Raw genomic sequence first — 14458 nt, 5'->3', positions numbered from 1 at the left:
AAATGACCTGGATGAGGGTGTAGAAGGATGGGTTAGTAAATTTGCAGACGACACTAAGGTCGGTGGAGTTGTGGGTAGTGAAGAAGGATGTTGTAGGTTACAGAGAGACATAGATAAGCTGCAGAGCTGGGCTGAGAGATAGCAAATGGAGTTTAATGTGGGAAAAGTGTGAGGTGATGCACTTTGGTAGGAGGAACCGGAATGCAAAGTACTGGGCTAATGGTTAGATTCTTGGTAGAGTAGATGAGCAGAGAGATCTCGGTGTCCATGTACACAGATCCTTGAAAGTTGCCACCTAGGTTGACAGGGTTGTTAAGAAGGCATACAGTGTTTTAGCTTTTATTAATAGAGGGATCGAGTTCCGGAACCATGAGGTTATGCCGCAGCTGTACAAAACTCTGGTGCGGCTGCACTTGGAGTATTGTGTACAGTTCTGGTCACCGCATTATAAGAAGGATGTGGAAGCTTTGGAAAGGGTGCAGAGGAGATTGACTAGGATGTTGCCTGGTATGGAGGGAAGGTCTTACGAGGAAAGGCTGAGGGACTTGAGGCTGTTTTTGTTAGAGAGCAGAAGGTTGAAAGGTGACTTAATTGAGACATATAAAATAATCAGAGGGTTAGATAGGGTGGATAGGGAGAGCCTTTTTCCTAGGGTAGTGATGGCGAGCACGAGGGGCTTTACTTTAAATTGAGGGGTGAAAGATATAGGACAGATGTCAGAAGTAGTTTCTTTACTCAGAGAGTAGTAAGGGTATGGAACGCTTTGCCTGCAGCAGTAGTAGATTCGTCAACTTTAAGTACATTTAAGTCATCATTGGACAAGCATATGGACGTACATGGAATAGTGTAGGTTAAATGGGCTTGAGATCGGTATGACAAGTCGGCACAACATCGAAGGCTGAAGGGCCTGTACTGTGCTGTAATGTTCTATGTTCTATAATGCTGGCATCATGCCTATGTTTTATTTCTGAAATCATTGTATACATGAATATTTAGTATTCAGTGCTGACCTTTTTTTGCGCTTAGATTTTATTATTACTGCAACATCATATCTCCACATGTCTGTCTGCACCTGCAGCTCGCCAGTCTTACTTATTACACTCCTGGGCTTGAGAAACATATCTGTCATGATCATATGGTGGAGCAAACTTTACAGGCCAAACGGCCTAATTCTGTTCTCTAAAGTTCTTGAGTAGATTTGTAGTTCAGATTGTGGATGCTGTGGTTGGTTCGCTGGCTAAGCTGGTTTGTTATTTCTCAGACATTTCATTACCCTACTGGGTGACATCATCAGTGCAGCCTCTGATGAAGTGCTGTTGTGTTTTCCTGCCTGGTATTTAAACTCTGGGTTCCTTAGAATTGATTACCTCATTTCCAGTTTCTCTTCGCAGTGGTATATATACAGGCTGTAGTTGTAAATATTTGTTGATGGCCTTCTTGGTGGAGAACCAGGCCTGTAGGAATTCTCATGCTTGTCTCTGCCTAGCCTGTCCTGGGATCTCTGTGTTGTCGAACTGGTGGTTCTCCTTATCCGTGTGAATGGAGATGAGTGAGTATTGGTTGTGCCTTTTTGTTGCTAGTTGGTGTTTATGTACCCTTGCGAACAATTTTCTTCCCATCTGTCCGATGTCATGTTTGTTGCAGTCCATGCATGGGATTTTGTATGTTACGTGTGTTCTATCCACAGTGGGTAAGGGACCTTTGATTCTTATTAACAGTTGGGGTAGAGTTGATGTGGGTTTGTGTGCTCCTTTGATGCCTAATGGTCGTAGGAGTCTTCTGGCTGGCCCAGATATGTTCTTGATGTGGGTTGCATGATGAGTGTGTTAGGATGTGCAGTATCTTCCCGTTGTTGTTCATGTGATAGGCATTGTTGGATCCGGTTGTTTGGGCATCCGTTGTCCTTAAATACTTGGTAGAGGTAATTTTTTTTTGTTCTTCTTCTCTATAATTCTGTTCTTGTGTCTTCTGGTCTTAAAAGTTCATATGCATGCATTATAGACCAGATTTAGACCTGATTGCACTCCCTTTTGGTCTGACCCCACATATTTCCTTATGTAATATCTTTCTTTAGTGCTCTTTCTCTCTTGTGAGCCATGATAAAAAGGCTGAAGATTTTATGTACTTCCCTCAGCTGTGTTAGTGATGTGAACCTGCGATATTAGACAAGGTGTAAAGACTAACTGTCTAAAACTAAGAGAAATTAGAGAATTGCTACACTGTGTAAAAGCAAGTTGCCTGGTCCTCATTTTATTTGCTGTTTACACAGCCGCTTGTTCAAGCAGGAGTGGCAGCCTACTTTTCAAGAAACTAGAATTGGGGAACTGTGTGTTAATGGAGATTTGGCTGGCAACAAGTTGCTGATTGGTCTGTAGACCAGTGATTAATTATCAGTGAAAGAGGCATATGATTGACTCCAAGGTAGCTGAACAGCAGGGGTGTGAATATTTGACCTGAAAATATTAAACACCTTATTTTGAACAGCAACCAGCAGAAATTCAGCACAATGAACTCTCCTTAATATTGGTACACTGGTATTGGCACAATGAAGGTTCACCTGGGACAAGGTAACTATAGTAGCCCAAGCCAAACACAGATACACACAGGAATTCCTAGAGGCATTGTTCTCCACCCATAATGCAATCAATAAACACATAGAATTGGACCCCATATACAAACCCACACAGATCAAAACCGGAAATGACGCTACTCACCATAATGGACCAAACAGTATAAATTCCACACGGAATGGAATAACGCCGCTTCATCGGACACTCCACTAATGATGTCACCTAGTATGGTGACGAAACATCTGAACAAGAACAAGCCAGCTCAGTGAGCAAGTCAACAACCTCACCCACAACCTGAGCTATAGACCTTTGACAAATCTTTGAACCTTATTTTAAAACAGTGACCCCCTGGTTTTAGCTTCATCCACAACAGCAAACCATTTCAAGTATTGGTCTTAAGACATGACACATCGGCATTGGACGAGACATAACTCAATGCCAACAACATGACACTGGCCCTCAGCATTTAAATTCTGGGGATATGTTGTGTAAATTTGTCTTGTCGTTTCTGGAGTTTATAATATTATGTAGCAAGCTGATTTTGGTGTTTCAAAATTTTAAAAGCATTTGATAGATTAAATTGAAAGAACGTACTTTGTCCTGTGTTGGAATTCAAATCAAAGGAGTATAACCTTAACATGAGAACTTAGCCATTTAGAAAGGAAATCAGGAAGCACTTTTACTCGCAAAGGACAGTGAAAGTTTTGAACTTTGTGTTCTGAAAGGCTGTGGATGGCAATTTAGTTGGAACTTTTAAAACTCAGACTGAGAAATTATTTGGCAAGGGTAAGGATTTGATAATAGATCAACAATTTGAATCGCCCAAGCGGCTGAATGGAAAATCCCAAGCTTATGTTTCTAAATTCTTGAAAAAAATCAGTTGCTTACGGGAAAACAAGACACTATTTTGGATTCAGAGATAGTAGGAACTGCAGATGCTGGAGAATCTGAGACAACAAGGTGTACAGCTGGATGAACACAGCATGCCAAGCAGCATCAGAGGAGCAGGAAGGCTGACGTTTCAGGCTTAGACCCTTCTTCAGAAAAGGATTCCTTGGATTCCTTGAATTTGCTGTCAATCGTCATTCCATTTTCGTCTGCTCTGCACCCAAGAAATCTGAGAGGAAATCTGCCCTTTTTCAACCTCTCAGAAGGCTTTGAGTTTCTAATCATATAACAGGTAAGGATCACCAAAACAACGCCTTCCAAACCTATGATCTCAGCTATCAAAGAACGACAAGTGTAGCTGATACATAGGAACGCCACTGCCTGCAAGCTCCCCTCTAAACCACACATCATCCTTATTTGGAAATGTATTGCTGCTTCTTCAGTGTCACTGAGTCAAAATCACAGAACTACCTCCCGAACAGCATTGTGAGTCTGTCTACACCTCAAGGACTGTGGCAGTTCAAGAACTTAAGTCATTGCAGCCTTTCTTAAGGCAATTAGTGATGAGCAATGAATGGTGGCCCGACCAGTAACATCCACACCAAATGAATGAATGAAAATTGTGCTTTTAGCATGAAAGCATAAATTAAACCCTTAAAAGAAGCTGTTTGGAGCAGCAACCAAAAGAATGACAGTTGTAGGTTTTATTTGATATCTAGTGATCTATTTCAATACTATCCATCACTCTGTCACCTTTAATCATGAAGCTATGGGTTGGAGCCTGTTCCCGAGCCATGATAATGTAATGTAGGCTGGTACTTCAATGCAGTACTGAGGAAGCCATAGAATCATATAACAGGGAAACAAACCCATTGGTCCAATTAGTCCACGCTGAACATAATCCCAATCTCAACTAGTCCTACCTGACTGCTCCTGGCCCATATCCCTCTAAACCTTTCCCATTCATGTGCTTATCCAAATGTCTTTTAAATGTTTTAATTATGTCCGCATCCATCACCTCCTCAGGAAGTTCACTCCACATGCAAATCACCCTTTGTGTAAAAAATTTGCCCCTCTTCTCTTTTTTAAGTTTCACTCCTCTCACCTTAAAAATGTGTCCCCCCGGTCTTGAAATTCCCCATCTTAGGGAAAAGACAATTACTGTTAACTCTACCTATACCTGTCATTATTTTATAAACTTCAACCAAGTCACCTCTCAACCTCCTTCACTCCCAAAAAAGTCCCAGCCTATCCAGATTTTCTTTAGAACTCAAACCTTCCAAACTCAGCAACATTCTTTTAAATCTGTCTGAACCCTCTCCAGCATAATAATATCCTTCCTATAACTGAGCAACCAGAAATGGATACAGTTTTGCAGAAGAGCCCAGAGCAATATCCTGTATACCTCAACATGACTTCTCAACTCCTGTACTCAAAGGACTGAGCAATGAAGGCGAACAAGCCAAACCCCTTTTTAACCGCGAAAACAAGGTATGGAGCCGGATGCACACAGCAGGCTAAGCAGCATCAGAGGAGCAGGAAAGCTGACGTTTCAGGCCTAGACCCTTCGGCAGAAATGGGGGAGGGGAAGGTGTTCTGAAATAAATAGAGAGAGAGGGGGAGGCAGATTGAAGATGGATCGTGGAGAAGATAGGTGGAGAGGAGACAGACAAGTTAAAGAGGTGGGGATGAAGCCAGTAGAGATGAGTCTAGGTGGGGAGGTAAGGAGGAGATAGGTCAGTCCGGGGAGGACGGACAGGTCGAGGGGGCAGGATGACCTTACTAGGTAGAAAGTGGGGGTGTGGCTTGAGATGAGAGAAGGGGATAGGTGAGAGGAAGAACAAGGTAGGGAGGTGGGGACGAGCTGGGTGGGTTTTGTGATGCGGTGGGGGAGGGGAGATTTTGAAGCTTGTGAAATCCACGTTGATACCATTGGGCTGCAGGTTTCCCAAGCGGAATATGAGTTGCTGTTCCGGCAACCTTCAGGTGGCATCGTTTTGGCGCTGCAGGAGGCCCAGGATGGACATGTCGTCTGAGGAATGGGAGGGGGAGTTGAAATGGTTCTCGACTGGGAGGTGCAGTTGCTTATTGCGAACCAAGTGTAGATGTTCTGCAAAGCGGTTCACAAGCCTCCGCTTGGTTTCCTCGATATAGAGGAGGCCACAACGCGTACAGCGGATGCAGTATACCACATATACCACATGTGCAGGTGCACATCTGCTTGTTGTGGCAAGTCTTCTAGAGGCCTGGGATGGTGGTGATGGAGGCGTAGGGGGCTGGTGTAGCACTTCCTGCGGTTGCAGGGAGAAGTGCCCAGTGTGGTGGGGCTGGGGGGGGGAGTGTAGATTGGACAAGGGAGGCACGGAGAGACTGGTCCCTCTGGAAAGCCAACAAGGGTTGGGAGGGAAAAAAGTCTTTGGTGGTGCGGTCGGATTGCAGATGGCAGAAGTGTTGGAGGATGATGTGTTGGATCTGGATGTTGGTGAGGTGGTATGTGAGGATGAGGGGGATTCTTTTTCTGGTTGTTATTGCAGGGACGGGGTATGAAGGAGGAGTTGCAGGGAATGTGAGAGACACGGTTGAGGCCATTCTCGACCACTGTCGGTGGGGGGAAGTTGCAGTCCTTGAAAAACGAGGACATCTGAGATATGCGGGAGTGGAATGCCTCACCCTGGGAGCAGATGCGGTGGAGGTGAAGGAATTGGGAATAGGGAATTGCATTTTTGCAGGAAGGTGGGTGGGTGGAGGTGTATTCTAGATAGCTGTGGGAGTCGGTCGGCTTGAAATGGATATCGGTTTCTAGCTGGTTGCCCGAGATGGAGACAGAGAGGTGTTAGAGATGGTCCCCAACCCTGCACCACCTGCTTCTATCTCCTTCCTAAAATCCACAAACCTGATTGCTCTGGTCGACCCATTGTCTCCGCCTGCTCCTACCCCACTGAACTTATCTCCACCTATCTCGACTCCATTTTCTCCCCCTTGGTCCAGGAACTCCCTATGTACATCTGTGATACCACCCACGCTCTCCACCTCCTCCAGAACTTCCAAGCCCTCAGTCTCCAACACCTCATTTTTGCTACAGGCATCCAGACCCAGTACACCTGCATTCCCCATGCAGGTGGCCTAAAGGCCCGCCGTTTCTTCCTGTCCCACAGGCCTGACCCCTGCACTGACACCCTCATCCGCTTTGCCGAACTTGTCCCTCGCCCTCGACAACTTCTCTTGCAATTCCTCCCACTTCCTACAGACAAAGGGGGTATCTGCTAGGGCTCAAGCTATGCCTGCTTCTTTGTAGGATCAATGTGGATTTCACAGGTTTCAAAATGTCCCCTCCCACTAGGGCATCTTAAAACCTCTTTGATTTGTCTGTCTCCTCTTCTCCTGTGTCCATCTTCAATCCGCCTCCTCCCAATCTCTATTTATTCCAGAACCCCCTTCCCCCACCCCCACTTCTGATGAAGGGTCTAGGCCCGAAACATCAGCTTTCCTGCTTCTCTGATGCTGCTTGGCCTGCTGTGTTCATCCAGCTGTACACCTTGTTGTCTCGGATTCTCCAGCATCTGCAGTTCCTACTATCTCTTTTTAACCGTCCTGTCTGTATATGATGCAAACTTCAAAGAATTATGTACCTGCATCCTCGGTCCCTCTGTTCTATAACACTACCTAAGGCCCTATCATTAATTGTATAAGTCCTACGCTTGTTTGTTGTAACAAACCTCACATTTATCCAGGTTGAACTCCATCTGCCATTTTGCACCCCTTTTTGACCCATTTGAGCAAGATGTCTGTCATGTTAGAAAACATTCACTGTCCACTATACCACCAATTTTTGCGTAATCTGCAAACTTACTAACCATACCTTCTATATTCTCATCCAAATCATTTATCTAAATGACAAATGGAAGAGGATCCAGAACTGATCCCTGTGGAACACCACTGATGACAGGTTCAATAGGAACCCTGCACCTGGACACTCTGTCTCCTGCTGTTAAACCAATTATGTATCCAATTGGCAAGCTCACCCTGAATCCCGTGTTACAATTTTCCTAATTAGTCTATACTGTGGAACCTTTTTGAAGGCTTAAAATCAACGTGGACAAGGTCTACTGTTCTGCCATCATCAATCTTTTTGGTAACTTGCCCAAAAAATTCAATCAAGTTTGTGGGACACGATTTTCCTCACACACAACTATGCTAATGATCCCTAATCAATTTTTGCCTCTCTAAATGTCCATAAATCCTATCCTTTGTATTAACCTCCAACAATTCAGCCACAAACGAAGTCAGTCTCACAGTTCGAAGTATTGGAAGTGCTGTTTTTTGGATGAGTTTGCAGGTGGTTTCAGAGATACTCTCGGCACTACTTGCTGAAGAGCAGTTAATTTTCTTGGTGTCATGTTCTGCGTTAATCCTTTTTAAATAAAAGTTTTTTGTTGGGAGTTGACGTGTATTTTGTAATGTTTCTGCAGAGGCTCTGAGATTTAAATCAGTTTAGTTCTTTTTTGCACACCTTTTTAAATGTGTCTCAGTATTGCTCGGCACAACATCGTGGGCTGAAGGGCCTGTTTTTTGCTGTACTGTACTGCACTGTTCTCTGTATTTGCCTTCTGAAACAACTTCATCTCATTTTTTGTTTTAAGACATTATAACATACCTCTTTAAAAAAATTGGTCGTATCTCCTGACAGCTTTGTTACTTAGTAAGGTATTTTGCTTTACACTACTATTGTAAAGCATCTTTAATGTAATAAAATGCCTCGATGCTATATGCGTGAACTTATTGTTGTTACGTCAGGTATGTTTCAGCTAACACGATGACCACAATTTCAAGTGTTGGTTTTCAACTGCAAACAGAAGCATCTCTGTTGACAAACACTCCACATGTGAGATTCTTTCATAACTTCAAGTACGTACATTATGTTATACCCTTAGCAGAAATAGTCAGAGTGATGCTTGAGTACCTTCAGGTGCAAATTTGGTTAAAATCCTTATGAAGAATGAACTTGCACTCCTGCAGCATTTTCATATACTCTCAGAACATCCCCTGGTCTTGACCACTAAACAAAAAGACCAATGCTGCCATTTTTATTAAGTGGTCAGCAAGGTATGCTGACCACTTAATGCAGTCGTGAAGCAAGTTTTACAATCTGGAATGAGATCAATGACAGTGTTCGTGATACTGGAGAAGAGAGGCATGTCAACTAGGACCCTGGAACTATGCCCATATGTATCTTCACATGACACCATTCGGTCTTCTACGTGCACAAAAAAGCGCAAACAGACTCTGGTTTCACGTCTTCTCAAAAGCCAATGCAGCTGGTAATGCAGGACTCCCCGACCATGGCACTGATGTGGCAACCTAGAATATATGCTTGAATCCTGGCACGTAGTTTGAGGTGCATGACCTTCACTTTTGTCAATGTGTGTTACCAACAAATGAAACTCGTATTGTTGGATATCTGGTAGAATATCAATGTTGACGGTATATGTTTCATCAAATATGTTTCCCCAAAGTAACTGCAGTGACACGTTGAATGATGAACAGCGCGAATTGAACTATTTCTCTCACCTTTCATTTTGAACTATATTTGCATCTCAAATTGCTGTAAATTGTGCAAAATAAGGATGCCTTGTTAATGTTGCACTGAGAATCTCCTCAACGAAAAAGATAGAATGAATTAGAATCCAATTAGGTATGATGTGATAAATAAAAAAGGGATCCTATACAAGTAGATTAAAAGTGAGTGTTGAAAAAGAAACTGAACGGAAAGTAAGAAAATGTCTGTTGAAAAATCCAAGTCAGAAGAGGAGGACATTGTAATTCGGTTGAGTTTGGGATTGCAGAATTGGTTCTTGATTAGTTAATGAATGAATGGCCGGCCAGGTATGTGACATATTTTTTAAAAATTGCCCATAAATTCTGCCCAAAAATTATTATCTGAAGTAAATGTCCCTCTGCAGCTCGGAAATGCAGGGGCTGTTTTTTTTCCATTCTCGGTGATCTTAGGGCTATCATTTTATTGATCCAGGTCCGAATTATGTTACCAAGATATTTTATCTGCACTATATCTCCACAGAGTCCATATTGTCAGATTGACCTAGTTTCTACTAAGCACTTAATATTGTAATAGGTAAATGCTTCTAATTTTAATCGTGATGCTGATTGGTTCACTAAAAATCAATGGCTCATTAATTAAAATGCATATCTAATTTCCAGAAATAATGCATGTCTGTTCCTTGGAAAGTAGTTCAAGTTGTGGTATCAACTAAATCAAAGGTCAAAGCTCTCTCAGTTTTTCAGAATTAATGCATCACTCGGAAAATTTACAAGACTTTATCTTTGTGCTACCTCTCTCCCCAGAAATTCCCCAAAGAGGGAATCGCAAATGTGGTTCGGAATGTGTTTGATTTTGATTCCTACAATGGCGAAATGCGTGAAATCCTGATCAGCACCCTGCACAAGCATGGGATACCAATAGGAGCCAAACCTACCAATGTGCAGCTGGCCAAGGAGTAAGCTCAATATGTTAACTTCTAAATGAACTGAAAACACCATATTCTTGCTCCACTTACTACATGCTGCTAATTCATTGCCAATGATTGAGGGTTGAAAAGATTAAAATAATCTTGGGTCATGCAGCAGACTGTTAAGTAACCAATTCAACTTGGGCATTATGAAAATCATCTATAATAAAGAAAAGTATTTGTTTCTTCACTGGGCTTGTGTGTCTGTCCTTGTATCAAAAACTATTTATTGAACTATTGCACTTTGCAAATCTTGGACATTTTTCAATCATCTGATATAACTAGAAAAATAAGAGCAATGCTGGCATTTTTGACATGCAGACCTGTTTGGAGCATAAAGATGTAATCAGTATTTTCCATTCTCATGTGGAAATTCTGCAATGAAGGGTTAACTACATTGCCAGCAATAATGTCACTTATACACCTCTCTGTCTGAATGTCTTAAATAAGTGATCTAGACTTTAATTTCACTCAAGTGTGCAGCTTTTATCAATGCTATTGTTAAACTAAGAAGAAACAAGTATTTTTCTTGAAATGGATGACAGAGAATTGTGTTAATTATCCTTTGGGTGAAGTTTACTGTAGATGTTTTCCTGTTGCTACCAAACATCTAGGATTTCTATTGAGCGAGTAGGCTCAATTTGGTGTTCTGACACTTGAAACTGTCAACTAGTGAATCAAATGTTGATGTTTAACCTGCTTTCTTTGTTTGGCATTGATGAGCGTTATAGGGTGATATGCAATGGCACGTCCAGTGTGCTGTTTCACTGTGTTGATGATTGCAGACACTGAGCTTCAGCCCAGTAGGACCAAGCTCCGAACATTCTAGAGACTTTTGTGAGAACCAGCAACAGTTAGATGATTGGGAAGATGAAGTGATCACTGCCAGGGGAGGCAATGGCCTGGTGGTCATTATCACTGAACTGTTAACCCAGGAGCCCAATGATGTTCTGGGTTCCTGAGTTCGAATCCTGCCACAGCAGATGATGGTGTTTGAGTTCAATAAATATCTGGATGAATCCCATTGTCTGTTGTTGGAAAAACCCATCTGGTTCACTAATGTCCTTTAGGGAAGGAATTGCCATCCTTACCTAATTTTGCCTACGTGTCACTCCAGACCCACAGCAATGTGGTTAACTCTCAACTGCCCTCTGGGCAGCTCGGATGAGCAATAAATGTGAGTCCGACCCTCATCCTATGAATGGATTTTTAAAGAAGTGCTTTAGATCCTACAATGAATGTACCTGAGTAGTTTCTCCTTTTCAGAAGCAGATTTATTGACTTTTTTTAAAAATGTTGACTGGACTGGACTTCATTTCTCTCCATGGCCATGCATTCTGTAAGCCCAAAATCACCCACTGCCAGCATTGTCAGACCCCCCACCCCATTGCATTAAAAATATATTAATGATGTGCTCCCATTCTTTATTTTTACCAGCAGCTGATGAAAGAAGCCTGACTTCAGGGCTTTTTACTGATTTTGTCCTGTGATGTGAGCATCAACGAGATGGGCAATAAATGCTGTTGTAACTAAATGAGAAGATGAGGTGAGCTATCTTGAACCGCTACAGTCCATGTGGCATAGGGACACCAACCGCACTGTAAGGGACAGCATTCCAGGATTTTGACCCAGTAACAGTAAACGGACAGTGTATTTCCAAATCAGGATGCTGTGTGACTTTGAAGGGAACCTGAAGGTGGTGATGTTTCCATGCATCTGCTGCCCTTATACTTCTAAATGATGGAGGATGCAGATTTTGAAGTTGCTGTTGAAGCTACCTTGGTGATTTTCTGCAATGCACCTTGTAGCTAGTACACGCTGTTGCTACTGTCAGTGCTAGGGCTAGTGGACGTATATGCTTCAAGTACATAAACAGAAGATAAATGCCTCGTACGCACAATATGATTTCAGTGTTAGAGACTAAAAGACAAAGAACTGAATATCAATGTGCATATAAATTATTATGTGGGCCATGTGGTTCATTCTGGATGCTACACGACTTATTTAATTTTCTTCTTACTTTATTTTTTGACAGTTTGTTTACTTCATTTGACCTATCTATAAATTCTTCTATTCCTTTGTATTCCATGTAACTTCCCACAATTACATCTTTGCTAACTGTCTCAACCACTCCATTCTGTTTTTTTTTGTGATATCCAAGACGTATTTGTCTTCAAATGCAGTCTTCATTCCCTCCAAGCATTTTCACTCAGATGTAACTGGTTGAACTAAATATTGTTAAGTTGATGAAATTTCACTTAGGTATCTCAAAGTGCTTTGGATTCAGTTTTGGTGAGATACTGTATAAGCAATCAGGAATCACCAGGGACTTCCCTTCAGAGAGCACGTTGGGATCCTTTACATTCCCCTGAGAAGGATGACATTTTTAAAATTTTGTTCGTATAACATGTCAGCACAATGTAGCTTTGCTGCATCTTGCAACAGAAGTGGGAATTTAAATCAACTTGACCTGTTGGAATGATATTGACTGTGTGGATGACCATTTGGTTACATTGAGTGTGTTCCAGATACTCTTGTCCATATTTAATAAAGCATTTCTGAAGAAGGGTCTGGGCCCAAAACGTCAGCCTTCCTGCTCCTCTGATGTTGCTTGGCCTGCTGAGTTCATCCAGATCTATTGCTCCTAAGACTCTGTGCCTTGTTATCTCAGATTCTCCAGCATCTTCGTTCCTACTGTCTCTTAATAAACCCTTCATTGCTTTGAGTGATATTTTACTAAATGGCAAGGAAGAGAATTATCCTGCCAAGTTAAAGGGCTTTCAACAAGATCTATTGTCTCAGTGGGAGTTAGTACCATATGCGGCTTGAGATATCTTTAAAACGTCTTTGCACTGTAACTGATCTGTCAAGTGTTTGCAGTTTGCTGAGCTAGTTGACCTCTGTTCTAAGTCCTAGTTTGAATGCACATGTACTTTGGGAAGATTGCCCATTGCTCTCTCAAGTGAAAAGATGTGTTATTTCTAAATAATGCTGAAGCCAGTTCAGTTGCATGCATCAAATTTCTCAACTTTCCCCTGAACCTCGAATGAAGACTAAGTACCTTTTTCAGCTTGTATAAGAATTGTTCTGAAGAGCGTGAAGGTGAACTTTTAAAAATTTTACAAGCTGTAAAAGAGCAACAGAGGAACACACAGAGGCCATTCAGCCCACCGAGCCTGCCCCCCCATTTAATATTTTCACAGCTGATGGAACTCTTCAATGCTTTTTACCCACGTTAACTCTGTATCCATTACACCATTGCTAATCAAAAAATTATGAGACCTAAAGTAAAATGTTGAGTTTAATATTCCTATGTGAACAACTACGGAGGAGGAAGGTGACAGGAGGTGTGGCCATTGAATATTTTTTAAGGTGGAGGTGGATTCTTGTTTATCAGGGGGATCCAGGGCTATCAGAGGTACTTGGGAACGTAGAATTAGAAATACAAAGAGATCAACAATAATCTTATTGAATGGCAGAGAAGGCTTGAGGGGTTGAATAACCTACTCTGTCCCAAGATTGTATATTCATAAGTGCATTCGTTTGAATAGCTTAAGCTGATAAATTTTTAGAGAGAAGTTCATGAAAAGCCCCATTCTCCACCCCCTCAAATGTAGTCTACCTGTTTGATACAACTTGAAAGTTCAAACCGGAGATGAGCAAGACATTAACAGCCCATTTGAAAGGAATTAACAGAGTGAAGAATAGTGGGCCATTTTCAGCTGCAGTTGTAAATGAAACAGCAAAAGAGGTAATTAGTGAACCAGTCAGTTGACTGCTTTTACTTGTGGAAGATAAACCTCTGCAGTTAACTTGCGAAGTAACCTATCCTTGCTGTAGATTGTGCTTAGCTGGGTACCTGAGCCAGCCATTGAGGGTTATAACCTTTCTCCATCTACACTGGGGCAAAACCACATTGACTTCGATCCTTCACATAACACGAAACAACATGTTGTTAAAAGCACACTGTCTGCAGATGAGACCAGTTGTAAATCATTGGCTCTCTCCTTAAAAAGTGAGGAAATATACCCAAAGGTTTGATATAGAATGCAATTTGTACTCATTTTAAAAAAAAATCTATGATGCAATGAGGATTTTTAGAAATAAGTTCGGCGAGATTTAAAATCTGACAACAAAAAATTAAACTCTGTTGGACAACACAAAAGTTTCGAAGTTAGAACTTACTCTATTGTTATAAATTGAAATGATTTCTGGTTGCAGAGTGCCACCTGCAGGCTATCTACAACACCTGCAAACAGCTGCAGCACAGCTATGCCGGTTCTACTTGGAGTAATCTGGTCTTTCATGGCATTAATTTGCAAACGTGAAATTTCACATTGAAACTAGCCACATTTCCATATTAATAGCAGCCAGGTTTGGTATTCAGTAGAACATTAGGGGATGCTCAGTGAAATCCTTTGAACAACAACTTGGAATTCTTTAGCTGAGATCAGTCACTCAACAAGAATAGAGAGT

General features: G+C 41.9%; 1 protein-coding gene across 2 annotated transcripts in view; it reads left to right on the top strand.

Annotated features, from left to right (window-relative positions):
• The window catches only part of vwa8 (von Willebrand factor A domain containing 8), a 354489-nt gene that overhangs the window by 211292 nt on the left and 128739 nt on the right, over positions 1–14458 (top strand). For both annotated transcript variants that reach the window (XM_059650499.1, XM_059650498.1), the window contains one exon: positions 9819–9970. In XM_059650499.1, the coding sequence (XP_059506482.1) occupies positions 9819–9970 (152 nt within the window). The remainder of the gene's footprint in view (positions 1–9818; positions 9971–14458) is intronic.

This window comes from Stegostoma tigrinum, chromosome 12, assembly GCF_030684315.1.
Source record: "Stegostoma tigrinum isolate sSteTig4 chromosome 12, sSteTig4.hap1, whole genome shotgun sequence".
NCBI lineage: Eukaryota > Metazoa > Chordata > Chondrichthyes > Orectolobiformes > Stegostomatidae > Stegostoma > Stegostoma tigrinum.
The sequence above is the reverse complement of the archived record's forward strand: the minus strand, read 5'-3'. Positions and strand labels throughout refer to the sequence as shown.